The following is a 27183-nucleotide window of genomic DNA, read 5'->3' as shown; positions in this document are numbered from 1 at the left end:
ACGCCATAGCCGGTCTAACAATAGTACCTGAATGAGTGTAAATGTGCTTCATGGTAATTTCCTGCCTGCGATCAGCAGGATCCTTGAGGGAAGCCGTATCCTGAGAAGGCAGTGCCACCTTTTTGGACAAGCGTGTCAGCGCCTTGTCTACTTTAGGCGAAGATTCCCATTGTATCCTATCCGTTTGTGGAAAAGGATACGCCATAAGAATCCTTTTGGGAACTTGTGGTCTCCTATCCGGAGATTCCCAAGCCTTTTCGCACAATTCACTCAGTTCAAATGAGGACGGAAAGGTGACTTCAGGCTTTTTCCCTTTATACATGTGTACCCTCGTGTCAGGGACAGGGGGTCCCTCAGAAATATGCAAAACCTCTTTAATGGTAATAATCATGTACCGAATACCTTTTGCCACCCTCGGCTGTAATTTTGCATCTTCATAGTCGACACTAGAGTCAGTATCCGTGTCGGTATCTGTGTCATCGATCTGGGATATGGTGCGCTTCTGAGACCCCGAAGGGCCTGGCGCCACAGGGACAGGCATGGACTGGCTACCTGACTGATCCCTAGCTTCAGCCTTGTCTAACCTTTTATGCAATAGATTGACATTTGCATTCAAGACATTCAGCATATCCACCCATTCCGGAGTCGGTGTTGCCGACGGCGACATGACATTCAAGCACTCCCCCTCCAAATTAAGCGAGCCTTCCTCGTCAAACGTGTCGACACACGCGTACCGACACACTTCACACACACACAGGGAACCTCTTTTCTGAAGACCGTATCCCCTTCAAGGCCCTTTGGAGAGACAGAGAGAGAGAGTATGCCAGCACACACCCCAGCGCAATGGCCCTGTGGACCAACACAAAATGTTTTTCCCCCAGCCGCGCTGTATAATATGTTATCCGCCAATTATGTGCGCCCCCCTCTCTTTTAAACACCCCTTCACCGTGTGTAAGCAGGGGAGAGTCAGGGGAGCTTCCTCTCAGCGGTGCTGTGGAGAGAAAATGGCGCTGGTGAGTGCTGAGGGAGAAGCCCCGCCCCCTCGGCGGCGGGCTTCTGTCCCGCTCAAACTTACTAAAATATGGCGGGGGCTCTTTTATATACATGTACAGTGCCCACCTGTACATGTATATTGTCTTTTGCCATAATAGAGGTGTTATATTGCTACCCAGGGCGCCCCCCCCCCCCCTGCGCCCTGCACCCTTACAGTGACTGGAGTATGTGAGGTGTATGGGAGCAATGACGCACAGCTGCAGTGCTGTGCGTTACCTCAGTGAAGCTGAAGGCTTCTGCCGCCTGACGTCTTCTGACTTCGGTTCTTCTGGCTCTGTGAGAACGGCGGCGCGGCTCTGGGGGTGGACGCCCAGTAAGAACCTGTGTTCACCCCCTCTGGAGCTAATGGTGTCCAGTAGCCGAGGAAGCAGAGCCTATCTTAGACAAGAAGGTCTGCCCCTCTCTCCTCAGTCCCTCGATGCAGGGAGCCTGTTGCCAGCAGTGCTCCCTGTAAAGAAGTAGAAAAAAATCCAAACTAAAATGCTTCTAGGCAGAGAACTCAGGAGAGCTCTCTGCAGTGCACCCATCTTGCTCTGGGCACAGTGTAAAACTGAGGTCTGGAGGAGGGGCATAGAGGGAGGAGCCAGTGCACACCCAGAGTCCAAAGCTTTCTTAAAGTGCCCTATCTCCTGCGGAGCCCGTCTATTCCCCATGGTCCTTGCGGAGTCCCAGCATCCTCAAGGACGTTAGAGAAAAATAGAAAAGACTATCCTTTAGCATAGTACTAGTTTAAGTACAATAGAAATAGAAGTACAATAAAATGTCCATGAGTCGACCACATTTCCAATTTTCTTTAAACCAAACATACTTTCAGATTTATCAATTTGCTATGTATCTATTTTATTTAGTTTTCATCCCAAAGCAAGATCCTGCCTCATTGAGACTTATCTGCATCCCCTGTGTGTGCTTCTCCATACTGCCCTCTTTATTTCTGTAACATTGCATTTTTATTCCTAAATATGTCATTCCTTCCTGAGCTTCTCCTAATTGTGTCCTTGTACCTATATTCCCTTTTCTGTCTATCTTGTTGTCTTGCCATTCCGTTTACTATACTGTACTCTGTCTTCCTTACCACCATACCCTGCTATGTAGGACTCACCTCCTCCTACCTGTCTTCCTGCATGGTAACTGGAAACTTCAGCAGCTGTAGATAGAATGTTACAGGATGAAGCATTGTGATGTCACCGGCTAGTGATGTCACAGGCTAGGTGTGATGTTACAGTAACCAGTAGCAAAGCTACCAAGTTACTTATACATTTTATACATCAATTATAACTGGATTTACATGAATTTCTAGTGTAGTAAATGAACTATAAGGCAATGTTGTACAGAGTGCCTCAATATATAGGTAAAGGGAAAATATAAGTGAAAATTATTTCTCTTACGTCCTAGAATGCTGGGGACTCCGTAAGGACCATGGGGTATAGACGGGCTCCGCAGGAGACATGGGCACTCTAAGACTTTAGATGGGTGTGAACTGGCTCCTCCCTCTATGCCCCTTCTCCAGACCTCAGTTAGATCCTGTGCCCAGAGGAGACTGGATGCACTGTAGGGGAGCTCTGCTGAGTTTCTCTGAAAAGACTTTTGTTAGGTTTTTTATTTTTAGGGAGCACTGCTGGCAACAGGCTCCCTGCTTCGTGGGACTGAGGGGAGAGACGCAGACCTACTTTACTGATAGGCTCTGCTTCTTAGGCTACTGGACACCATTAGCTCCAGAGGGTTGGAACACAGGTGTCGTCCTCGCTGTTCGTCCCAGAGCCGCGCCGCCGCCGTCCTCACAGAGCCGGAAGATAGAAGCCGGGTAAGTATATGAAGCAAGAAGACTTCAAAGGCGGCAGAAGACTTCAGATCTTCACTGAGGTACCGCGCAGCGGTCGCGCTGCGCGCCATTGCTCCCACACACACACACACACACAAGGCACAGCATGGGTGCAGGGCGCAGGGGGGGCGCCCTGGGCAGCAATAATCACCTCAAATGAAACTGGCAGCATTCTTAGATACTGCGGAGGCAGTATATTATACAACTCCCGCCAGTATAAATAAATTAGTGGGACCGAAGCCCGCCGTCGAGGGGGCGGGGCTTGATCCTCCAGCACTAACCAGCGCCATTTTCTCCACAGCATGCTGCAGAGAAGCTGCTCCCGGACTCTCCACATTATTTGGTGCAAAATTGTATATTTATATAGCGCTATTTAGGCTGGGACTTTTGGTTTCAGTATATTGTGGCGCTGGGTGTGTGCTGGCATACTCTCTCTGTCTCTCCAAAGGGCCTTATTGGGGGTCTGTCCCCTTATTCATGTATCCCAGTGTGTGCGGGGGTGTCAGTACGTGTGTGTCGACATGTCTGAAGCGGAGGCTCGTCTAGCGAGGATGCAGAGCAGATGGTGGTGGTGTCTCCGTCGGCACAGCCGACACCTGATTGGTTGGACATGTGGAATGTGTTAAATGCTAATGTGACTTTATTACATAAGAGATTGGACAAGCAGAGTCCAAGGACAAAGCAGGGAGTCAATCCATGGCTTTGGCTGTGTCACAAGACCCTTCAGGGTCCTATAAACGTCCCTTTTCCCAGGTAGCAAACACTTATACCGACACGGATTCTGACTCCAGTGTCGACTATGATGATGCGAGGTTACACCCAAGAGTGGCCAAGAGTATTCAATATATGATTATTGCAATAAAATATGTTTTACATATCACAGAGGACCCTTCTGTCCCTGACACGAGGGTCTGCATGTTTAAGGGGAAGAAACCTGAGGTAATGTTTCCCCCATCTCATGAGCTGAACGCTTTATTTGAAAAGGTTTGGGAAACTCCAGACAAGAGACTGCAGGTTCCCAAGAGAATTATTATGGCGTATCCTTTCCCCTCAAAGGACAGGTTATGGTGGGAATCCTCGCCCACGGTGGACAAGGCCTTGACGCGCTTATCCAAAAAGGTGGCGCTACTGTCCCCGGACACGGCGGCCCTAAAAGATCCTGCGGATCGCAGGCAGGAAACTACCTTAAAATCAATTTACGCGCATGCGGGAGCCCTACTCAGGCCGGCAGTAGCATCGGCATGGGTTGGTAGCGCAATTGCAGCGTGGGCAGATAACTTGTCAACAGACATTGACACCTTAGATAAGGAGAGTATTTTGTTGACCTTCGGTCACATTAAGGATGCAGCGTTATATATGAGAGAGGCTGCGAGAGATATTGGGCTGTTGGGTTCAAGAGCCAATGCCATGGCAGTTTCTGCTAGAAGGTCCCTGTGGATCCGTCAATGGACAGGTGATGCTGATTCATAGAGACATATGGAGGCTTTGCCTTACAAGGGTGAAGTTTTATTTGGGGAGGGCCTCGCGGACCTGGTTTCCACAGCTACCGCGGGTAAGTCTTCTTTTTTGCCTTATGTTCCCCCACAGCAAAAGAAGACACCTCAATTCCAGATGCAGTCCTTTCGGTCGCATAAGTTCAGAAAGGGTCGGGGCTCTTCCTTCCTCGCCAGAGGTAAAGGTAGAGGGAAAAGAACACCAGCTACAGTTAGTTCCCAGGAACAAAAATCCTCCCCGGCCTCTACAAAATCCACCGCATGACGCTGGGGCTCTGCTGCGGGAGTCCGCACCAGTGGGGACACGTCTTCGTCTCTTCAGCCAGGTCTGGGTTCAGTCGGATTTGGATCCTTGGGTGATCGAAATTGTATCCCAAGGCTACAAACTGGAGTTCGAAGATGTGCCTCCACACCGATTTTTCAAATCGACCTTGCCAGCTTCTCCCCCAGAGAGGGAAACAGTTTCAGCTGCCATACAAAAACTGTGTCAACAGCAGGTGATTATCAAGGTTTCCCTAGGGCAACAGGGAAAAGGGTTTTATTCAACCCTGTTTGTGGTCCCGAAGCCGGATGGCTCGGTCAGACCAATTCTGAATCTAAAATCCCTGAACCTATATTTGAAAAGGTTCAAATTCCAAGATGAAATCTCTCCGGGCAGTGATCTCCAGCCTGGAGGGGGGGGGGGGGGATTTTATGGTGTCACTAGACATAAAGGATGCATACCTTCATGTCCCCATATATCCGCCTCATCAGGCGTACCTGAGATTCGCTGTACAGGATTGTCATTACCAGTTTCAGACGTTGCCGTTTGGGCTTTCCACGGCCCGAGAATTTTCACCAAGGTAATGGCGGAAATGATGGTGCTCCTGCGCAAGCAAGGAGTCACAATTATCCCATACTTGGACGATCTCCTGATAAAGGCGAGATCGAGAGATCAGTTACTGAAAAGCGTGTCTCTCTCCCTGAGAGTACTACAACAACACGGCTGGATTCTAAATCTACCAAAGTCGCAGTTGGTTCCATGCGAGAACTTTTCAGTGGGACCTTCTGGACAAGTGGTCGAGGTCCCATTAACAAATTCATTAGAGAATAAGCCTGTCCCCCAGGGCCAGAGTGTCTCTCCTGTGGTGGCTTCAGAGCGCTCACCTTCTAGAGGGTCGCAGGTTCAGCATTCAAGACTGGATTTTTGTGACCATGGACGCGAGCCTCCGAGGATGGGGAGCAGTCACACAAGGAAGAAATTTTCAAGTAATATGGTCAAGTCAGGAGACTTGTCTACACATCAATGTGCTGGAATTAAGGGCCATATACAACGGCCTACAACAAGCGGAGAATCTTCTTCGCAACCTACCCGTTCTGATTCAGCCAGACAACGTCACAGCCGTGGCACATGTAAACCGCCAAGGCGGGACAAGGAGCAGAGCAGCAATGGCAGAAGCCACCAGGATTCTTCGCTGGGCGGAAAATCATGTAAGCACTTTGTCAGCAGTTTTCATTCCGGGTGTGGACAACTGGGAAACAGACTTCCTCAACAGACACGATCTCCATCCAGGAGAGTGGGGACTTCATCAAGAGGTCTTTGCAGAGATAACAAGTCGTTGGGGACTTCCTCAAATAGACATGATGGCGTCACGCCTCAACAAAAAGCTTTGGACGTATTGTTCCAGGTCGAGGGACCCTCAGGCAGTGGCGGGGGACGCACTAGTGACACCGTGGGTGTTTCAGTCGGTCTGTGTTCCCTCCACTTCCACTCATCTCAAAAATATTGAGAATCATAAGGCGGACAAGAGTGCAGACAATACTCAATGTTCCAGATTGGCCTCGAAGGGCCTGGTATTCAGATCTTCAGGAAATGATTGCTGAAGATCCGTGGCCTCTTCCTCCCAGGGAGGACCTGTTGCAACAGGGGCCCTGTGTGTTCCAAGACTTACCGCGGTTACGTTTGACGGCATGACTGTTGAACACCAAATCCTAGCTAGGAAAGGTATTCCGGGGGAAGTCATCCCTATTCTAATCAAAGCTAGGAAGGAGGTAACGGCGAAGCATTATCACCGTATCTGGAGGAAATATGTTTCTTGGTGTGAAGCCAAGAATGCTCCTAAGGAAGATTTTCAGCTTGGACGTTTTCTCCACTTTCTACAGACAGGAGTGGATATGGGCCTTAAGTTAGGCTCCATTAAGGTGCAGATTTGGGCCTTATCTAATTTTTTTTTTTCAAATTGGGTTCTTTCCCAGAAGTCCAGACTTTTGTAAAGGGAGTGCTGCACATCCAACCTCCTTTTGTGTCCCCAGTGGCACCGTGGGACCTTAACGTGGTGTTACGGTTCCTAAAATCACACTGGTTTGAACCTCTTCAAACAGTGGAGTTAAAATTTCTCACTTGGAAAGTGGTCATGTTGTTGGCCTTGGCATCTGCGAGGCGGGTGTCCGAATTGGCGGCTTTGTCTCACAAGAGCCCCTATCTGATTTTCCATGTGGATCGAGCGGAGTTGAGAACTCGTCCTCAATTTCTACCTAAGGTGGTTTCGTCGTTCCATATGAACCAACCTATTGTGGTGCCTGTGGCTATGGGTGACTTGGAGGATTCCAAGTCCCTTGATGTAGTCAGTGCCTTAAAAATTTATGTAGCCAGGACGGCTCGAGTTAGGAAAACAGAGGCACTGTTTGTCCTGTATGCGGCCAACAAGGTTGGTGCTCCTGCTTCTAAGCAGACTATTGCTCGCTGGATCTGTAACACGATTCAGCAGGCTCATTCTAAGGCTGGATTGCCGTTACCAAATTCGGTAAAGGTCCATACTACTAGGAAGGTGGGCTCTTCTTGGGCGGCTGTGCCGAGCAGCTACTTGGTCGGGTTCAAACACTTTTGCAAAATTCTACAAGTTTGATAACCTGGCTGATGAGGACCTCATGTTTGCTCAATCGGTGCTGCAGAGTCATCCGCACTCTCCCGCCCGGTCTGGAGCTTTGGTATAATCCCCATGGTCCTTACGGAGTCCCCAGCATCCTCTAGGATGTAAGAGAAAATAGGATTTTAAACCTACTGGTAAATCTTTTTCTCCTAGTCCGTAGAGGATGCTGGGCGCCCGTCCCAGTGTGGACAATTTCTGCAAGGCTTGTATATAGTTGTTGCTTACATAAGGGTTATGTTACAGTTGTGATCAGTCTCTGGCTGATGCTGTTTTGTTCATACTGTTAACTGGTTTAGTATATTCCATGTTGTATGGTGTGGGCTGGTAGGTATCTCGCCCTTAGATTAACAAAAATCCTTTCCTCGTACTGTCCGTCTCCTCTGGGCACAGTTCTTTAACTGAGGTCTGGAGAAGGGGCATAGAGGGAGGAGCCAGTTCACACCCATCTAAAGTCTTAGAGTGCCCATGTCTCCTGCGGTGCCCATCTATACCCCATGGTCCTTACGGAGTCCCCAGCATCCTCTACGGACTAGGAGAAAAAGATTTACCGGTAGGTTTCAAATCTTATTTTCTGGACTAAATCACCACTTATATTTTATAAGGAAATAAAGCTCTTTATTTAACAGGTTGAATTAATCATTTTCCATTGTGTGTTGTGTGTGTATATATATATATATGTATATATATGTATATATATATATATATATATATATATATATATATATATATATATATAGCAAACAGAGTATCCGGCACTAGGAACTGTCCCAAAACGAGACTGGCTTGCTTGGGTGCCCTCCCCTAGGGACCAAGCCCTGGTATATATTCGATAAACAGATGAGGCGGCACTCGGAGACTTGAAAACACAGCAAAAGTGTATTAGATGTGGATCGACATCTAATACACTTTTGCTGTGTTTTCAAGTCTCCGAGTGCCGCCTCATCTGTTTATCAAATAAATATATATATATATATATATATATATATATATATATATATAGTACCTTGTTGCATCGGCACTCCAAGAAGAAGGGGAACTGGTCCACGAAACGTTGATTTCTCTTTTGCACTATTACAAGAATTTGTGACAGCCTCTGAGTGCCGCCTCATTTGTGATCGCTATATATATATATATATATATATATTTGTGTGTGTGTATATATATATATATATACATATATACATACATAGTAACATAGTATCTAAGGTTGAAAAAAGACAATTGTCCATCGAGTTCAACCCATTTGTGGACTCCTATGCACGATTGTTTTGTATGAAATTTTGACTGAAGTTGATGACTTCCGTTACGTTTTACCCCTCTTTTTAATAATAACCATAGTGCGTGACTATGCCCCGTAACCCTGGATATCCTCATCCATTAGGAATTTATCTAACCCATTCTTAAAGATGTTGACTGAGTCGGCCATTACAACTCCCTTAGGCAGGGAATTCCAAACACGTATCTTCCTTACCGTAAAAAAGCCTTTACGCCATATTGTGCGGAATCTCCTCTCCTCTAACCTGAGCGAGTGTCCACGAGTTCTCTGTGTTGATCTAACCAAAAACAGGTCCTGCGCAAGATCTGTATATTGTCCCCTTATATATTTGTAAATGTTGATCATGTCCCCTCTTAATCTCCTCTTTTCCAGTGTAAACATGCCTAGTCTTGTAAGCCTTTCCTCGTATTCCAGCGTATCTAAATAATCTACCAACCGTCCCGAATTTTTTGGGAGGCTCCTGTCAATCGCTGTTCTACTGTAGAGCAGCGGTGAATGGACACTGTGCGTATGCGCATACAGTTTCTGTTCAGAGAGACAGAGGGACCGAGGCATGCCAGCAGCTCACAGAATGCTACAGAGTGTTACATACATAACACTGCCGCAGGCTCTGGCGTCCGGCCTCTACTGGCTCCCCCTTCTTCAGCCGCAGTGAATCCTTGGTAACGCCCCCCTCCTCCGCGAGGCAATGCATTCCCCCCCACTGATGGCAGGTTTTTGTTATCCATTGAAACTAAGCCACGTGACGTGACAGCTGCTTCTGGTATCTCCTCAGTGAGAGGCCAGGCAGTGAAGCTTCCTGCAGCGGCAGCGTGCGGCCATTTCTTCTGGGACTCTGAGAGCTACCCACAATGCACTCTTCTTCAGTCCCCCTTTAAAGGTTTCTGTAATAAGCTGCACTGCATGTGTGACAAATGTGCTGTAGTGTAGTGTGGTGGTGCTGCACTGCAGGGGGGCTTTTTAGTACATGATGGTAGCAGTGTGTGTCAGCAGTGCCATAACTAGGTGTGTGCTCAGCCCACAGCGCATAGGCACTGGCCCAATTTTAGGTATGGATGGAAGGGGGCTGGGCACCAATTATCTTTCTGGCACAGGGCACCACAATGTCTACTTACGGTTTTGCACCTGAAGAGTCAATGAATAAGCGCTACTCATCCACGTTGTGTTATTGACCAAGAGCCACCGTGACTGAATTAGCATCTTATCCTGCCAACATGATCAACTCTCCAAATTATGCTTAATATTAAAATAATAATAATCCCGTGATTATACTAAATGAGGAAACATGGCACCACAAGAAATCTAAGCCTGATAGGACAAATCTAATGTCTTATTTGGATTTAGCATAAGAAAGAATACACCTCAAAAACCTTGGGAAAGGTTGACCCGGTTTTATTAACAAACAAATAAGGTTCCTATGGGACATACCACTGTCTGTGTCCTCCAACTGCTGAATGAGAAAAGTGGATATGCGTATTTTTTCGTGTTAAAACCTTTCTCCTGAGACTGTAGGGGCAAACAAATTTGCCCACCCAGGTATGAGTGTGATGTTTTTCTGATCTTCATGGTGTGAATGGAGGAAAAGCAGGTTTTTACAGTGAAGGAAAAGAGTTGTTCCTTTTTCCACTGCATGCACTTCCTACAGGTGAAAGATGAACCGCCGTCTTTGTTTCTCCACTAACCTTGGAAAAAGGAATTTATTAGTTAATACCAAAATCCCACCATTGTCCTCATCGTACAGTGATATTATGTGGGACTTTGAAATACATTTAATTCTGCATGTTGCTAAATGGTGACAAGAAAACTAATCCATCAAAGCACTTCCTAAATTCTTGATAGAAATACTGTACTAGAATTCCTTTTTTTTCCTTTAAAGTAATGATTGCATAAATAAGACATTTCGTTCTCATTTGCATATGTAACTCTTTCAACAAGGAAACTGACTGGGCAGTAGTTGCCTCATGTTGGCAATGCAACACAGCGCTTCCTCTATTCATTCACATTGTAAACAAGAAATTTGAAGATTTCACATTCAGGGGCAGATGTATTAACCTGGAGACGGCATAAGGAAGTGATAAACCAGTGATATGTGCAAGGTGACACACGCACCAGCCAATCGGCTCCAATATGTAAATGAACAGTTAGGAGCTGATTGGCTGGTGCGTGTATCACCTTGCACATATCACTGGTTTATCACTTCCTAATGCCTTCTCCAGGTTAATACATCTGCCCCTCAGTCCCTTCAGAAATAGTCCCTTTACCCTGTGACCTATCACATTTTTATTCTTTAATTGTTTTTACACTCATTTTGATTACATGGTGTTTGATTACATTTTCACTTAACATTTTATTGCTCTACAAGTCCCTTAAATATCAATAAAAAAAAACAACTTCATTTATTACAGCAAGGAATTGGCTTCAGCTGAACAGAATAAAAACCACATGAGCAATGAGCTGCGGAAAAAAGAGGAGCAGTGCTCATCATATGAGGAAAAGGTGTTTGATGTGTGTGGTAGCCAAGACTTCGACAGCGACCTGACGCGTCTGCAGGACGATATAGAAAAGACATCTAAACAACGAGGTGAGGCGCTGTTACTTATAATGGAGCTGTGGAATTTTAATTTCTGCTGCGGGGTACACTGGGCTCCACAGGGAATGACATTAGGGTGTAGAGTAGGATCTTGATCCGAGGCACCAACAGGCTCAAGACTTTGACCTTCTTCCCAGAATGCATAGCGCTACCTCCTCTATAACCCTGCCTCCGTGCACAGGAACTCAGTTTTGTAGTTCGTGCCATGCAGTAAGCAGGCATACAACAGGGGGCTGCTCCAGCAGCCCTGAGAAGAAGCTTTTAAAGAAAAATGAAGACTTCAAGGGCTGCAGCAGAGACACTGACTGTGTTAGATATCAGTCAGACGTCTCCTGCTGCAGCTCCATCACCTCCCCCAGCGGAGCTGTACACTCCCGCGCCCTGGTTGCCGGGTACCTACAGCGGAGGCTCCGGTTTTCTTCCAGTTAGTCACACACACTGCCGCTGTTCTCCTGGATCGCGTATCCACACTTAGGGAGGAGGTAAGTGGGTCCCCCCGGCAAGACCCGCTGTAAATCGCGATCCCGCACGGCTGGTAGGAGGCAGGCCACGCGCGCTGGCATGGACACTGTGGTAGTACAGGGACTCCTCTAGACCACCAGGGCAAGGGCACAGGTCGGTTTTCTCTCATAAACCGTTTATATAAGCCCACAGTTCCCGGTGGTGAAGTCCAGCAGGGGGATAAGGCTTTGACCTGTAGTCCCTCCCCCAGCCCCAGGGCGCCATTTAGAGTAAATGTTCCTGCCCTGGAGCTGCATATCTCTCTCTCCCTCACTCCCTGTCAGCGTTTGGGTGCCATTAGGACAAGCTGAGCTGACCCTGGGACTGTTTGGGCAAATCCTCCTCTGTAAAGCCGCCTGCTTGTCAGCGCTATGCTGCGCATAGCCCCACCATTGCAGCGACATGGGTTGCAGAAGCTGTGGAAGCATGGGCTCAGGAGCTGGAGGCGGAGTTGCCGTCCAACGCTGTTGGTCATGCTAGACAATGCTTGTCATATATTGGCACAGCGTCTCATTACATTAAGGAGGCGGCTTCTGATGCCGGTATTCTGGCGGCCAAGGCTTTTACTACGTCCATTTTGGCCTGGTCTGTGGATCTGGAGGTACTCCCTTTAAAGGGAGACATTCTTTTCGGAGAAGACCTCAACAAGATAGTGGCTGACTTAGCCTCTGCTAAAACAGCATGTCTACCTAGTACTGCTCCTTCGGTGCCGAAGGCTAAAAGTACTTATTTCACTCCTTTCGTCCTTCAGTGAAAGCAAAAGGTCAGGCGTACGCGAAACAGGTTCGCACCTCCAAACCCAATAAGCCCAAACCCAAAAGGGCCTGGGCTGCCCGTCAGCCTGCTTCCAAAACTGAAAAGCCTGCCGCATGATGGGGCGGGCCTCCCTCTGGGGGATCCCAGGGTAGGGGGCCGAATTCTAGGGTATTCCCAGGAATGGTTGAGGACCACTTCTGATGCCTGGGCACGGGAAGTCGTCACTCGAGGTTACGCTGTATCCTTCAAGAATCGTTCCCCTCATCGATTTTGCCTGACAGACGTCCCTTCGGATCAGGTGAAGGCAAAAACTCTTCATTCGGTGGTACAGTCCCTCCTGGACACAGGAGTGGTAGTACAGGTGCCTCTGGCTCAGAGAGGCAAGGGGTACTATTCACCGCTGTTCCTAGTCCCGAAACCGAATGGGTCCTCCCGGCCTATTCTCAACCTTAAGTCCTTGAACAAATTTGTGAGGGTCTCGAAGTTTCGTATGGAAACTCTTCGCTCTATTGTTCTGGCCTTGGAACCTGGGGATTATATGGTCTCCCTGGACATACAGGATGCTTACCTGCATATTCCCATTGCAGTGTCGCATCAGCAGTACCTGAGGTTTGCGTTTGGCAACCTCCATTACCAATTTCGGGTGTTACCTTTTGGTTTGACCACGGCTCCGCGAGTCTTCACCAAGGTTATGGCGGTAATGACGGCTGCGCTCCGCCGTCAAGGGGTCAGGATCCTACCGTACCTGGATGACTTGTTGATCCTGGCAAATTCCCCAGAAATTCTCCTACGCCATCTGGATCTAACTATCCAGTTTCTGCAAGCCCACGGGTGGCTCATCAACTGAAAGAAATCTTCCCTGGTCCCTGCTCAGAGCATGGTGCACCTGGGGGCGTTTTTGAACACTCACAACCAGTGGTTGTTCTGGTCTCGGGAGAAAGTCCTGAAGCTTCAGGACAGGATTCGATGCTTCCTATCTCGCCCGCAAGTGTCGATACATTCGGCAATGCAAGTGCTAGGTCTCATGGTGTCTGCTTTCTACATGGTGGAGTACGCTCAATTCCATTCCCGCCCTCTGCAGAAGCTGATTCTTGCCAAGTGGGACGGCCTGCCTCACCGGATCAAGTCTCAAATGATCTCCTTGTCTCTGGAGGTCCGTCTGTCACTGAGCTGGTGGCTTCAGGACCAACGATTGAGCAGGGGTCGTCCCTTCTGGATCTCCAACAGGGTCCTTCTGACGACGGATGCCAATCTGAGAGTTTGGGGGACGGTGTTGGAGCAACACTCTCAGGGTCGGTGGACCAAGGAGGAGTCTCTCCTCCCGATAAACATTCTGGAATTGCGGGCGGAGTTCAACTCATTGAACTAGGACCAGCATTTAATACAGCAGACCTGTTCAAGTACAGTCGGACAACACCACCACGGTGGCGTACATCAATCATCAAGGCAGCACTCGAAGCCGCATGGCAATGAGGGAAGTATCAAGGATTCTTCAGTGGGCAGAACGCCATATGCCAGCCATATCGGCAGTATTCATTCCGGGGATCCTAAACTGGGAAGCGGACTTTCTCAGTCGTCAGGACGTACACGCCGGAGAGTGGAGCGTCTCGACACAATCACAAGGTTCCGGTCTTCAAAGCAAGGACAAGGGATCCTCTAGCAGCGTTCGTGGACGCACTGGCAATACCATGGAACTTTCAGCTGCCATACGTGTTTCCTCCGGTGTCACTCCTGCCCAGAGTAATAAGGAAGTTCAAGCAAGAAGGCGGAATCCTACTTCTGATCGCTCCCACGTGGCCCAGACGGCATTGGTTCGCAGACCTTCAGGGTCTCTCGATAGAGCGTCCCCTTCTACTTCCGCAGCCCCCTAATCTCCTCGTTCAGGGCCCCTGTGTATATCAGGATTTATCCCGGTTGACTTTGACGGCGTGGCTCTTGAAGCTTCCGTCTTGAGGGCCAAAGGTTTTTCTGAGGCAGTCATTCAAACTATGTTGAAGGCCCGGAAATCGGCTTCTGCTCGGATTTACCATAGGGTCTGGAATTCTTACTTTGCTTGGTGCGCATCTAACAATCATGACGCTTACAAGTTTAGTACGGCCAAACTTTTGGCCTTTCTACAACAGGGCCTGGACTTGGGCCTTCGTCTGGCCTCCATCAAGGTTCATATTTCTGCCTTGTCGGTTTGGTTCCAGAGAAAAATTGCGACTTTACCTGATGTTCATACGTTCACTCAGGGTGTGTTGCGGATTCGACCTCCTTTTGTCCCGCCTGTGGCTCCTTGGGACTTGTTTGTGGTTCTAGAGGCGTTACAAGAGTCTCCGTTTGAGCCCCTTGAATCTGCAGACCTTAAGTGGCTTTCTCTTAAGGTTTTGTTTTTGCTGGCTATTGCCTCTGCTAGACGGGTGTCGGATTTGGTGCCTTATCTTGTAGGTCACCATATCTGATTTTTCACCGTGATCGGGCTGTTCTTAGAACACGTCCCGGGTATTTACCTAAGGTGGTGTCTTATTTCCACCTTGATCAGGAGATTGTTGGGCCGGCCTTTGCGTCTCCTGAATTGTCTTCCAAAGAGCGGTCTTTGGATGTGGTACGTGCTCTCCGTATGTACGGGAAGAGAACTGCCTCCATTAGGAAGTCGGATTCTCTCTTTGTTCTGTTTGGTTTTCACAAACGTGGCTGGCCTGCTCACAAGCAGACCCTAGCCAGATGGATTAGAATGGTGATTGCACATGCTTATGTACAGTATTTCTTTCTATAACATCCTGAAATAGGGATTTCGATAATTTCACACACAAACTCTAATAAAAATTTTAGCACGTAATATGCAAAGTGCATGTTTTTTATAATAACTATTGCATATGACGTGCTAAAATTTTATTAGAGTTTATGTGTGAAATTATCGAAATCCCTATTTCAGTATGTTATAGAAAGAAATACTAAATAAAAAAGCTTTTTTAAGACACGGTTTGCCAGCGCTTTCTTTTGCTTTTTTGTCTTGTTCTATTTAAGGGCTGAGTATTCCCTAATTGAAAGCTGCGGCAACTGTGTAAGGGATTTGGTGGGCGCCAGGAAAATCTTGTTTTTTATCTCCTTATGTACAGGCTGGCCTTCCAGCTCCTGCTACCATAAAGGCCCATTCTACTCGGTCGGTTGGACCTTCTTGGGCGGCCCGCCGTGGTGCGACCCTTGAACAATTGTGCAAGGCGGCTACATGGTCCTCAGTTCATAAGGTTTTATGCCTTCGATACTTCCGCCTCCCAGGATGCTTCCTTTGGACACCGGGTTCTTGTGCCTGCTGCAGTGCGTCCCCTCCCATAAGGAACTGCTTTAGGACATCCCCAATGTCATTCCCTGTGGAGCCCAGTGTACCCCACAGCAGAAAACAAGATTTATGGTAAGAACTTACATTGTTAAATCTCTTTCTGCGAGGTACACTGGGCTCCACAGGGCGCCCACCCTGACGCACTTAGCTTCTTTGGGTTGGTATGGCATTAGCCGCTGACACTTTCTCATGTTGTGAGAATGTGGTGTATGTGGCGACTAACAGTTGTCGTTTCTTTTGCCTTCTACTGCATTGGACTGGTTAACAAAAACTGAGTTCCTGTGCACGGAGGCGGGGTTATAAAGGAGGTGGCGCTATGCATTCTGGGAAGAACGTCAAAGCTTTAAGCCTGTTGGTGCCTCGGATCAAGAATCCTACTCTACACCCCAATGTCATTCCCTGTGGAGCCCAGTGTACCTCGCAGAAAGAGATTTAACAACGGTAAGTTCTTTCCAGAAATCTCGTTTTACAGTATATGCTCATTGCTGGTCTTTGATTAAAAAAATAAACCTTTTCCTTTCTGCTTCTCCTTGACTCTATGTGCTATGTCACTTCACCAAAAATAAATTCACTGAACCTTATGCATGTTGCTTCCACTCCCCTCAAAATGTCATACCTCTCTCAATCACACCCCATACTGATACCACACAATGCTTTACACCTGATTCACCTCCATATCTTGAAAATTATAGTCTTCCTAGACTACCTCTAGGCCACGCCTCTTCCCCAACTTACAGCCCAAAACCACTATATTGGACTTTAAACACAATGGTGTCTGGCTGCTCTGCTCTTCCTGACCAGCTTCAGCTTTACTTTTGATTTGCCTGAACACCAATCTCTTATGGTCCTATTACACTATAATGTTATATTTATATTCATCTCCAATATGTATATGTCCTTACAAATTGATAAAATATGGAACTATTTTCCCGTATGTTTTCTGTGCTAGTTCTGCTTCAGTTTTCTCAGAACTAGTTGCGTTTCATATAACATTATGTATAGTAGGAATAAGTGGAATATGTTATTCATATCTGAACAGCAATGCTGGCAGGAGCAACAGCAGTATACACTCAGTTCATCACCCAGCTAACCGAGGATAACCAGCCCTGCTGTCCAGTCTGTCAGAGGATATTTCCTTCAGAGGCTGAGCTGCAGGATGTAATTAATGACATGCAATCCAAGCTGCGACTAGTTCCAGATAAACTCAAGTCTACTGAAAGTGAATTAAAGAGAAGAGAGAAAAGAAGGGATGACATGATGGAGCTGAAACCAATGAGGCAAGTACACAGAGGTCTATATATTTAGCTTTTCTTAAAACATGCTGTAAGATATTACAGCTCTTTTGACCATCTGCAACCTGGAGGATAGAGATTAAGTAACAAGGCGTTCCCCTCAAGAGGCAGATTATTTCTCTAATTTCGGAAATACGGGAGTTCCTAGAACAAGAGCACTCCCTGAGTGCTGCTGGAGCCCTAATGACAGTACTTTAGTGTTGGTCTCGCTGCTCTGCTCCTGGTAGCATGGTACATTAAAACCTTGGGGTTCCCACTGACAGTGCAGGGTTTTTACAGGTTCTCGTTGATTTTATTCCACTTGTATATCTGATAACGATTGAGTATGAATCTGTAGACAAAGTGCCATGATGCAGCAGCACCAACTTTTTTTCACGCAAAGTTCTGTTGTGCTTCATATACAGATACAGCATCAGTCGCACACAGATATACAAGTGTTGTATATTACGTTAAATGTTGGTAAAGATGCACATTCACTCCAAAAGACTCGTCGTTGCTCACTCGTGCCATGCGCCTCATGCCACATTGTGTATTGACGCTAGGTGTATATATCTATATTTGCCAATCATAAACAAATTCTTGACATAAGTTTTCATTGCGATATAATGTGGTACAATGGAATGGTAAACAGTTTAGTATGCTTTTAGACAAATGCTGATTGAACTTAAAGAAAAGGACACCCCGGAACTGAGAAACAAGCTCATATTTATAAACCGGGAAATACAGCGCCTGAAAAATGATGTTGAAGAACAGGAAACTCTGATAGCAACGTTTATGTCTGAAGAGGAAAGCGCCAAGGCCTGTTTGCAGGATATTTCCCTCATGGAAAGGTACCAGGTTAGTGACAAAAGGTCTCTTTATATACCTTGAGTGAGGTCCATCCAAAGCAGTATTCATAGTTATTTATTCACTTATGTATCATATACCCAATGTGTTCACTAATATTGTAGGAACTCCAAGCCTCTAATACTTATTGGCCTAGAGGCACGTCAACACACAGTTATTAATATGAATAAAATGGCAACAAGAGAAAGAAACAGAACGTATGTTCACAGTGTGAATACATCTGCGCAAGGTGTATGCGAACGATTGAAGACCAGATGACTGATCTAGAGCAAACCGTTACGCAACTGAGGGATATTCACAATCTCGAGCAGAGCTTAGATAGAACAGTTGAGGAGTTGCAGGGGGGCCACCGGTAGACGAGGATAATCAGGTAGCTAGCTGGGTCACGGTTAGACGGAAGAAGAGGGGGAGACAGGACATCTCCGATCTGCCAAACCCCAATAAATTCGCCCGATTGGACGAAGATTATGGGGATGGCAGTGAGGAAATAACGGCACTGGAGGATACCGTTCCCTCTAGCAACCGGAGGAGCGGTCCATCCAGGACAAAGGGAATAAAAGAAAGCGAGGTACCTAGCCAGATTGTGGTGGTAGGGGATTCTATTATCGGGAGAACAGACAGGGCAATCTGCTACCGGGACCGTGATCGCCGTACAGTCTGTTGTCTCCCGGGTGCTCGGGTATGGCACATCGTTGACCAGGTAGAAAGATTGGTAGGAGGTGCTGGGAACAACCCGGCGGTCTTGGTGCACATTGACACAAACGACAAAGTTAGTGGTAGGTGGGGTGTCCTTAAGAAAGATTATAGGTACCTAGGCCAGAAACTAAAGGCAAGTACATCTAAGGTAATATTCTCTGAAATATTACCTGTGTCACGCGCTAGTCCAGGGAGGCAGAGGGAGATTAGGGAGGTAAATGTGTGGCTCAGGGACTGGTGCAGTAAAGAGGGATTTGTGTTCTTAGAACACTGGGCGGACTTCTCAGTCAGGCGCCATCTGTTTTGTTGTGATGGATTGCACCTGAATGAGGAGGGGCAGCAGTGCTGGGGGAAGGATGGTTAGAAGGTTGGAGGAGATTTTAAACTAGGTGCCTGGAGGGAGGGATTAGAAAGAATTAGTGGGACAACTTGAGAGCAAAGAAAAATGGGATGTATAAAGTATAATGATGGTGGATAAGGGGAGAAGGAGAAAAATAGTCAGCGATGGTAATTTAAGGGAAACTCGGGTTCCTAAGTAAACGTTACCTACAACAAAACTTACGGATCAGGGAATTACCAAACTTTAGTGCATGATTACAAATGCAAGAAGCCTAACAAGTAAAGTAGGGGAATTAGAAACAATTGCACTTAATGACCATTATGATATAATAGGCATTACAGAGACATGGTGGGACGATTCCCATAACTGGGCGGCAAACATGGAGGGGTACACCCTCTTCAGGAGAGATAGGACTAATTAAAAGGGAGGGTATGTTTGTCTTTATGTTAAACCTTCCTTAAAACCGTTTTTAAAATAGGTCATTTACGAGGGGACTTGAGATAACGTGGAGTCACTGTGGGTTGAGATTTCGAGTGGGGGTAAAGATACAAAAAAGCTTTTATTAGGGACCTGCTATAAACTGCCAGATATTAGTATTTGATGAATTACTACTCTTGCAGCAAATCGAAAAAGCTGCAGGAATGGGGGACGTCATTATTGTTGGGGACTTTAATTACCCGGACATAAACTGGAACACCGAAACTGTAAATACAACTAGGAGTAATAGGTTCTTAAACATGCTAAAAGATCACTACTTGTCCAAGGTAATCGGGGATCCAACTAGGCATAGGGCTATACTGGACCTAGTACTAACTAATAATGAGGAAATAATATCAAATACTAAAGTAGGGGAGACTCTAGGAAATAGCGATCACAATATGATCACATTCGATATCAGCTTCCAAAGGCAACAATATAAGGGTCTAACTAAGACTTTTATCTTTAAGAAAGCTAATTTCATGCTGAAACAAGCAATGAAGGACATCAATTGGGAATTTGTATTTGATGGTAAGAATACTGCTGAAATGTGGGATGTTTTTACAACTGCGCTCAATAAATACACTCATACACTCATTTGTATATTCCCAAATTCAACAAAAACAGTAGTAAATTCAAACCGATGTGTCTTAATAAGAGGGTCAAGGAACATATAGATAAAAAAAGGCGTGCTTTCAAAGCATTTAAGTCTGGAATTTAAGGTGGAATCATTCCAGTTCTACAAGGAATATAACAAAAAATGCAAAAAATCAGAGCAGCTAAAATAGCAAATGAAAAACAAATCGCAAAGGAGGGTATAACAAACCCCAAAAAGTTCTTTAAGTATATAAACGGTAAAAGGCTAAAAAGGGAGAATATTGGGCCATTAAAGGGCGAGTTGGATGTCTTGAGTAATGATGATAGGGAAAAAGCGGATTTATTTAATAATTTCTTTTCATCAGTACTCACGAATGAGGACAGGTGGACGAGAGTAGAGCATAACATAAGCCATAATAACGGCCCGTTGCTAGATACTTGGTTAAACGAGGAAGTAGTCCGGGAGAGACTAAGTAAAATTAAGATAAATAAATCTCCTGGGCCAGATGGACTCCACCCCAGGGATCTTATGGAACTTAGGGGGTCATTCCGAGTTCATCGCTAGCTGAAAATGTTCGCTGCGCTGCTATTAACTAAAAAAACGGCACTTCTGCGCATGCGCGACGTACTTTCACAACGACCGATGTAATTTTACACAAGGTCTAGCGATGCTTTTCAGTCGCAATAGCCGCCGCAGAGTGATTGACATGAAGTGGGCGTTTCTGGGTGTCAACTCACCGCTTTCAGGGAGTGCTCGAAAAAACGCAGGTGTGCCAAGAAAAACGCAGGCGTGGCTGGCCGAAACGCAGGGCGTGTTCGTGACGTCAAATCCTGAACTGAATAGTCTGAAGAGATCACAAATGCTGAGTAGATCTGGAGCTACTCTAAAACTGCACAATTTTTTTTTTGTAGCCACACTGCGATCCTTTCGTTCGCACTTCTGCTAAGCTAAAATACACTCCCAGAGGGCGGCGGCTTAGCGTTTGCACGACTGCTAAAAACTGCTAGCGAGCGATCAACTCGGAATGACCCCCTTAATGTAGAGATATCGAGACCCCTATATTTGATTTTCAGAAAGTCCATTAGATCAGGAACGATACCAAACGACTGGCGTATAGCAGAGGTAGCCCCAATATTTAAAAAGGGTATTAAAACTCACCCCGGTAACTGTAGACTGGTAAGTTTGACATCTATAGTGGGGAAATTCCTAGAAGGTATATTAAGGGACAGCATACTTGGATACCTCCAAGGTTATTACTAGGAATCAGCATGGTTTTGTGAAGGACAGGTCATGTCAAACTAACTTGATAAGCTTCTACGAGAAAGTAAGTGATAATATTGATCTGGATCAAGCAGTGGATGTGATCTTTTTGGACTTCGCTAAGGCCTTTGACAAAGTTCCACATAAGAGCCTAATTCTCAAATTAGGGTGCTTGGGGTAGGAAACACTATCTGTACTTGGGTGAATAATTGGCTGTTCAATAGAGAACAGCGAGTGGGGATTAATGGGATGTACTCTGAATGGGCTTCAGTGCTCAGTGGAATACCGCAGGGTTCAGTACTCGGACCATTGTTGCTTAACATATTCATTAATGACCTAGGAGAGGGACTGGAAAGCACAGTGTCAATTTTCGCAGATGATACTAAGCTATGTAGAGTAATTAATTCATACAAGGATGTTTTGAGTCTCTACAGAGTGACTTATCTAGACTTGAGGCCTGGGCGCATAGATGGAGAAGGAGGTTCAATACAGACAAATGTAAAGTTATGCACTTTTGGACTAAGAACAATCAGGCAGCCTATAAAGTAAATGGGGAAAATGTAGGAATAACGGTAGTTGAAAAAGATTTGGGGGTGCTCATCGACAATAAACTTGGTAGCAGTACGCAATGTCCAAATGCAGCAACAAAAGCAAATAAGGTGTTAGCATGCATAAAACTGGGAATGGAGACAAGGGATGAGAGTGTAATTCTCCCACTGTATAAATCACTGGTACGGCAGCACCTGGAATATTGTGTACAGTTCTGGGCACTTAACTATAAAAAAGATATCTTGGAACTCGAAAAAGGTTCAGAGGCGAGCCACTAAACTGGTTAAGGGGATAGAGGCACTGGATTATGAGGAAAGACTTAAAAGGTTAGATTTGTTTACACTGGAAAAGAGGCGACTGAGAGGAGACATTATTATTATTTTTAAATATATAAAGGGACAATACAAGGATTTATCAATGATTTGTTTAACTAAAAAAAAACACTACATAGGACACAAGGACATCCCCTCAGGTCAGAAGAAAAAAAATTCCATACACAACGGAGAAAAGGGTTCTTCACAGTAGGAGCAGTAAGGATTTGGAATTCTCTGCCAGAGAAGGTAGTAATGGTGTACTCAATCAATAAGTTCTAAAAATGGATTAGATAAATTCCTAGTGGAAAAAAATATCCAAGGATACAGCATTTAATTAATATTAAATAAAAAAAAGTTATAATACAGGTTGAACTCGATGGACATTTGTCTTTTTTCAAACTCAACAACTATGGGGTATATTCAATAACTGTCGGAAGCTGCCATCTTGTCGGAAAGACGGCAGCTTCCGACAGTTTTAGGTCGGAAGGGGTTCCGACCTATTCATTACGGCCCCATTTATTCCGACTTGTCGGGAAACCCGACTTGTCGGAATGCACGCTGAACGGCGGCTTCAGCGTGCATTGTCGGAAGCGGGGCCAAACCCGACTTTTTTTAGCCCCGTTTTCGACAATCTCAATCTGACTTTAAAAAAAGTCAGATTGAGATAAGTGAGCTGAGAGCAGGAGACGGGGGAGCAGCGGGGAGAGCAGGGACCCAGCGGCAGCGTCCACCCGGCTCCAGCAACCGACGTCCCGCTTGCTGGAGCCGGGTGGACTCTGCCGTGAGCCTCCGCTGCTGCAGCCACTGCTCCACCGTCTCCTCCCCCATCCGCTCCGTCTCCTCCGCTGCTCTCCCCCGACAGTCGGATTTGGCCGCTCTTTTGAATAGGGGTTGTCGGGTCCATTCCGACAACTGCATGTCGGAATGGACCCGACTCTTATTAACTATACCCACTATGTATTAAACTATGTATTGCTCCACATTCTTAGATATTTAAAATCAGTAACCATTATTATTACTTAGAAATATTACTACTTTTCTGCAAAATCTGTGAATTAAAATGTCAGCTAAATGTTTAAAAGTAAGGAAAATTTCTGAAGTGTCAAAGTTTATACATTATTACACGTGTCTGTCCTCTGGTGCAGTTAGCATGAGTAATTACTGGGCTCATGTCAACAGTAGGCCATGGTCCTGAATGGTACTATATATGTACTAATATGTGCAGTTATTACTGGCTCATGTGCTGTAAATACAGTATCTTCAACACCTCACTGGAGACTTGTAAGGTTCCCTCCTGCTTTAAACGCTCAACAATTATCCCGGTTCCCAAGAACTCAACCGTAAAAGATCTGGATGACTACAGGCCAATTGCGCTTACATCTGTGGTCATGAAAGTGTTTGAGCGGCTGGTGCTGAAGCACCTGAGACTAACTCTCAAATGGGCCCCCTGCAGTTCGCCTACCATGCTAACAGGAGCGTTGAGATGCAGTGAACTTGGGGCTGCACTACATCCTACAGCACCTGGACAGTCCAGGCACCTACGTGAGGGTCCTATTCGTGGACTTCAGCTCAGCATTCAACACAATCGTCCCAGGTATCCTGCAGCCGAAACTTCTCTCCTTAGGGGTTCCTGCACCAACATTCTCCTGGATTGTAGATTTCCTGGCAGCAAGGAGACAAGTAGTGAAAGCAGAGAAGCTCTCGTCTGACGTGCGCTCGATCAGCACAGGGGCCCCTCAAGTATGTGTTCTCTACCCCCTGCTCTTCTCTCTACACCAATGACTGTACCTTGGCTGAGCAATCGGTAAAAATCATAAAATTTGCTGATGACACCACCATCATTGGTCTAATTGAGGACGGGGATAGGTCTGCATACAGACGTGAGGTCGACCGGCTTAACACAGTGGTGCAGCAGGAATAACCTTGACCTAAATCCCCTCAAAACGGTTGAGATGGTAGTGGTGTTGTGGGTCGACTCCTTTAAATTCCTAGAGTCAAAAATATCCCATGACCTTAAATGGGGACCAAGCATAGGTGCCATCATCAGGAAGGCACAACAGCGAATGTTCTTCCTAAGGCAACTCAAGAAATTCAATATTCCGCAGGATCTGCTGCACATCTTCTACACAGCCATTGTAGAGTCTGTCCTATGCTCTTCGATCACAGTCTGGTATGAAGCTGCCAAAGAGTGTGAAAGACGAAAGCTACAGAGGGTGGTGAGGACAGCAGAAAAGATTGTCGAGACCGATCTCCCCACTGTTCAAGATCTATACCTGTCCAGAGTCAAGAAGTGTGCAGGGAAAATTGTGGCAGACAAGCAACAACCTATTTGAAATGGTCCCATCAGGCAGGCGTTATAGCTCCATTCCCGCCAGAAACACTCAAACCACCAAAAGCTTCTTCCCACTAGCTGTCCATCTACTAAATAATGTCTATATGTCTGGTACTACATACTGAGATGCAATTCTACACAGTATTCCCATAGTTAAGCATGTTATTTATGTATACATGCATGTTACGTATCACGTTTATATCTCCCCTTTATGTTGTTATTTGGTGATGCATTGAATACTAGGAATACAATTCCTAGTATACGCGAGTATACCTGGCCAGTAAAGCTGATTATGATTCTCTGTAAACTAAAAAGACTTTTGTGCAGGAAAATATCATGACATCAGAATTTTTGAGATGATCAAAGAACCTCGCCCGGCAACATCAAATTTTATGTGGTCACTTCAATCACATTTTTGCTACATTCTGGTGTTTGGTATAAATAACAACTGAGCACTTTGTAAATTCAGTAGCGTTTCCAGTGCAGAAATGTCTCACATGTACAAAAAGAAAAGTGGATGGTGGATAATAACGTGTATATGCTTCCTATGCTGAAATTGATATTCTAATATTGTTTTTTCAGACGGAATTGAGAGATGTAGAAAGAAAGATAGCGCAGTTTGCCACTAAACTGCAAGGAGTAGACCTCAACCGCACTGTCCAGCAGGTGAACCAGGAGAAGCAGGAAAAGCAGCACAGCCTAGATAATGGTGAGAATGTGCAGTCTACCTCTAGTTCCCTGATAACATCTGTACTAAAGAAAAATGTAGCCTGTCCTTTATTGACAGATAACATTAAAATTTGCAAAGTCTATTTTGATTGCCTCACGTATCCCAATTTACATACTGAAACATACAAACTTACCGTATATGTCAAGTAAAAAAAATTATGAATATGTTAGTAGTTTCAAATAAATGTTTTACATCTGCTGGCAGAATGAGTGTGCTAGAGGGCTTTCTACTGTTAGTGTTCACCTGCAGTCCCTAGAATAATTGTTACACACAGTCTATATACTGGGTTATTTGTCAGATATTAGAAAAATTGTATGTACCGCATGTTCCAAAACTGAATGGAGTTTAGTGTCAGCAAATGGAAATATGTATGTTTGTATTTATGTAAAAACCTTTCTTTTTATAGCTTACATAATTATCTCTCCTTTTTGAACATGACCAGTTTCTGGTAAAATTGAGCTGATCCGCAAGCGGATACAGGACCAGCAAGAACAAGTCCAGCAACTGAAGAGTGCAGCCAATGAGCTAAGAGCAGAGAAGCTTCATATTTCTAGTAACCTCCAGCGTCGTCAGCAGCTAGAAGAGCAGAATGTGGAGCTGACAACTGAGTTACAGTGCCTGACGAGAGAGATCAAAGTGAGAAATGACCATTGCACTGCAATGTCTCATATGCCTGTTGCTACATATATTAAATGTAAGGGTGATACCGTTACAGTATGTTTGTTCATTCCATCACATACTGTAGCTACATCATACCTGGGAAGATTTTTTCATTTATTTTATCACTCAGTGTCATGTACGCCTGCAAAGGTAACTTGGTCCTTCCCCAGTGTGAGCAGTAAGGATAGGTATAAACAAGGGTTTGTATTGCTAAAGTACGGTAAAATAGGCAAAGCATTGTGATGTGGATCATCATGGACATATTTGTAGAAGAAACAAGTCAGCCTTGTTTGCTCCTAAAAATATTTTTACTAACAAATGCAGGAAAATTATAAAAATTGCAGGAATAAGTGCTAATTACATATTAATTACAGAACGCAAACTGTGAGAAACAATTTGTTTTATTACATTTGGGTTATTGAATGTAAGTCATACACAACCAGCTATCTACTAAGCTGAGCTACTGGGGGATATGTACTAAGCAGTGAAAAGAGTTGAGAAGTGAGCCAGTGAAGAAGTTGCTAATTGCAACCAATTAGCTGCTCTGTATAATTTTATAGTATGCAAATTATAAATGTTACTTCAGTGCTGATTGGTGGCCATGGGCAACTTCTCCACTGGCTCACTTCTCCGCTCTTATCACTGCTTAGTACATCTTCCCCTATCACTGCTTAGTACATCTTCCCCTAAAATGTAGTGGCTGTCCTCAATTGAGAATATCGTTAAAGCACAAGTGCATTCAGCCAGCAGGCAGTCACTCAGTTAGCAAACACAAGGAATGTTTCTGCACCCATAATTGCCTTGGCTGGCTTTGTCAGCGTGGCAACTCTGCTAGTGTCAGGAACTCAGGACATACCTGTAGCACTAAGAGCCAGTGATGGGTGCCCGGGACCAGGGGTGTATCTACCTATTGGCCAGGATGGCACTCGCCAGGGGCGCCAGGCAAGGAGGGGGCGCCGCCTGGCTGTGCCACCCGCGGCCAAAGGATAGAAAAGCAGTACTGTCAGACTGTCAGACTGTCAGATAGAAAAGCAGTACTGACAGTACTGTCAGACTGTCAGACTGTACCTGGTGAGAGTCTGTTACTGCTGGAGTGGCGCTGGTGTCCGGCAGCACCGCACTTGTAATCAGACTCAAAATAAACTACAGCTCCCAGCAGCCCTTGTTGCTGGGAGCTCCTGGCAGCAAGGGCTGCTGGGAACTGTAGTTTATTGTGAGTCTGATTACAAGTGCGGTGCTGCTGGACACTAGTCTGATCACTAGTGCAGTGCAGTGCAGTGCTGACGGACACCGGCGCCGCGCCGGCAGTAACAGACTCTCACCAGGTACACAGCAATTGTTACACAGCACAGTGCTATAGATCTATTTGT

The 27183-nt window shown here is 45.7% G+C and overlaps 1 protein-coding gene across 1 annotated transcript in view; it reads left to right on the top strand.

Moving 5' to 3' along the window:
* RAD50 (RAD50 double strand break repair protein) overlaps nt 1-27183 on the top strand; it is a 442933-nt gene that overhangs the window by 223307 nt on the left and 192443 nt on the right. The window contains exons 13-17 of the mRNA XM_063928180.1: nt 10956-11131; nt 16759-16996; nt 17659-17848; nt 25006-25132; nt 25596-25789. Coding sequence (XP_063784250.1) covers nt 10956-11131; nt 16759-16996; nt 17659-17848; nt 25006-25132; nt 25596-25789 — 925 coding nt within the window. The remainder of the gene's footprint in view (nt 1-10955; nt 11132-16758; nt 16997-17658; nt 17849-25005; nt 25133-25595; nt 25790-27183) is intronic.

The sequence above is a fragment of the Pseudophryne corroboree genome, chromosome 6, assembly GCF_028390025.1.
Source record: "Pseudophryne corroboree isolate aPseCor3 chromosome 6, aPseCor3.hap2, whole genome shotgun sequence".
In the NCBI taxonomy this organism is placed as follows: domain Eukaryota; kingdom Metazoa; phylum Chordata; class Amphibia; order Anura; family Myobatrachidae; genus Pseudophryne; species Pseudophryne corroboree.
The sequence above is the reverse complement of the archived record's forward strand: the minus strand, read 5'-3'. Positions and strand labels throughout refer to the sequence as shown.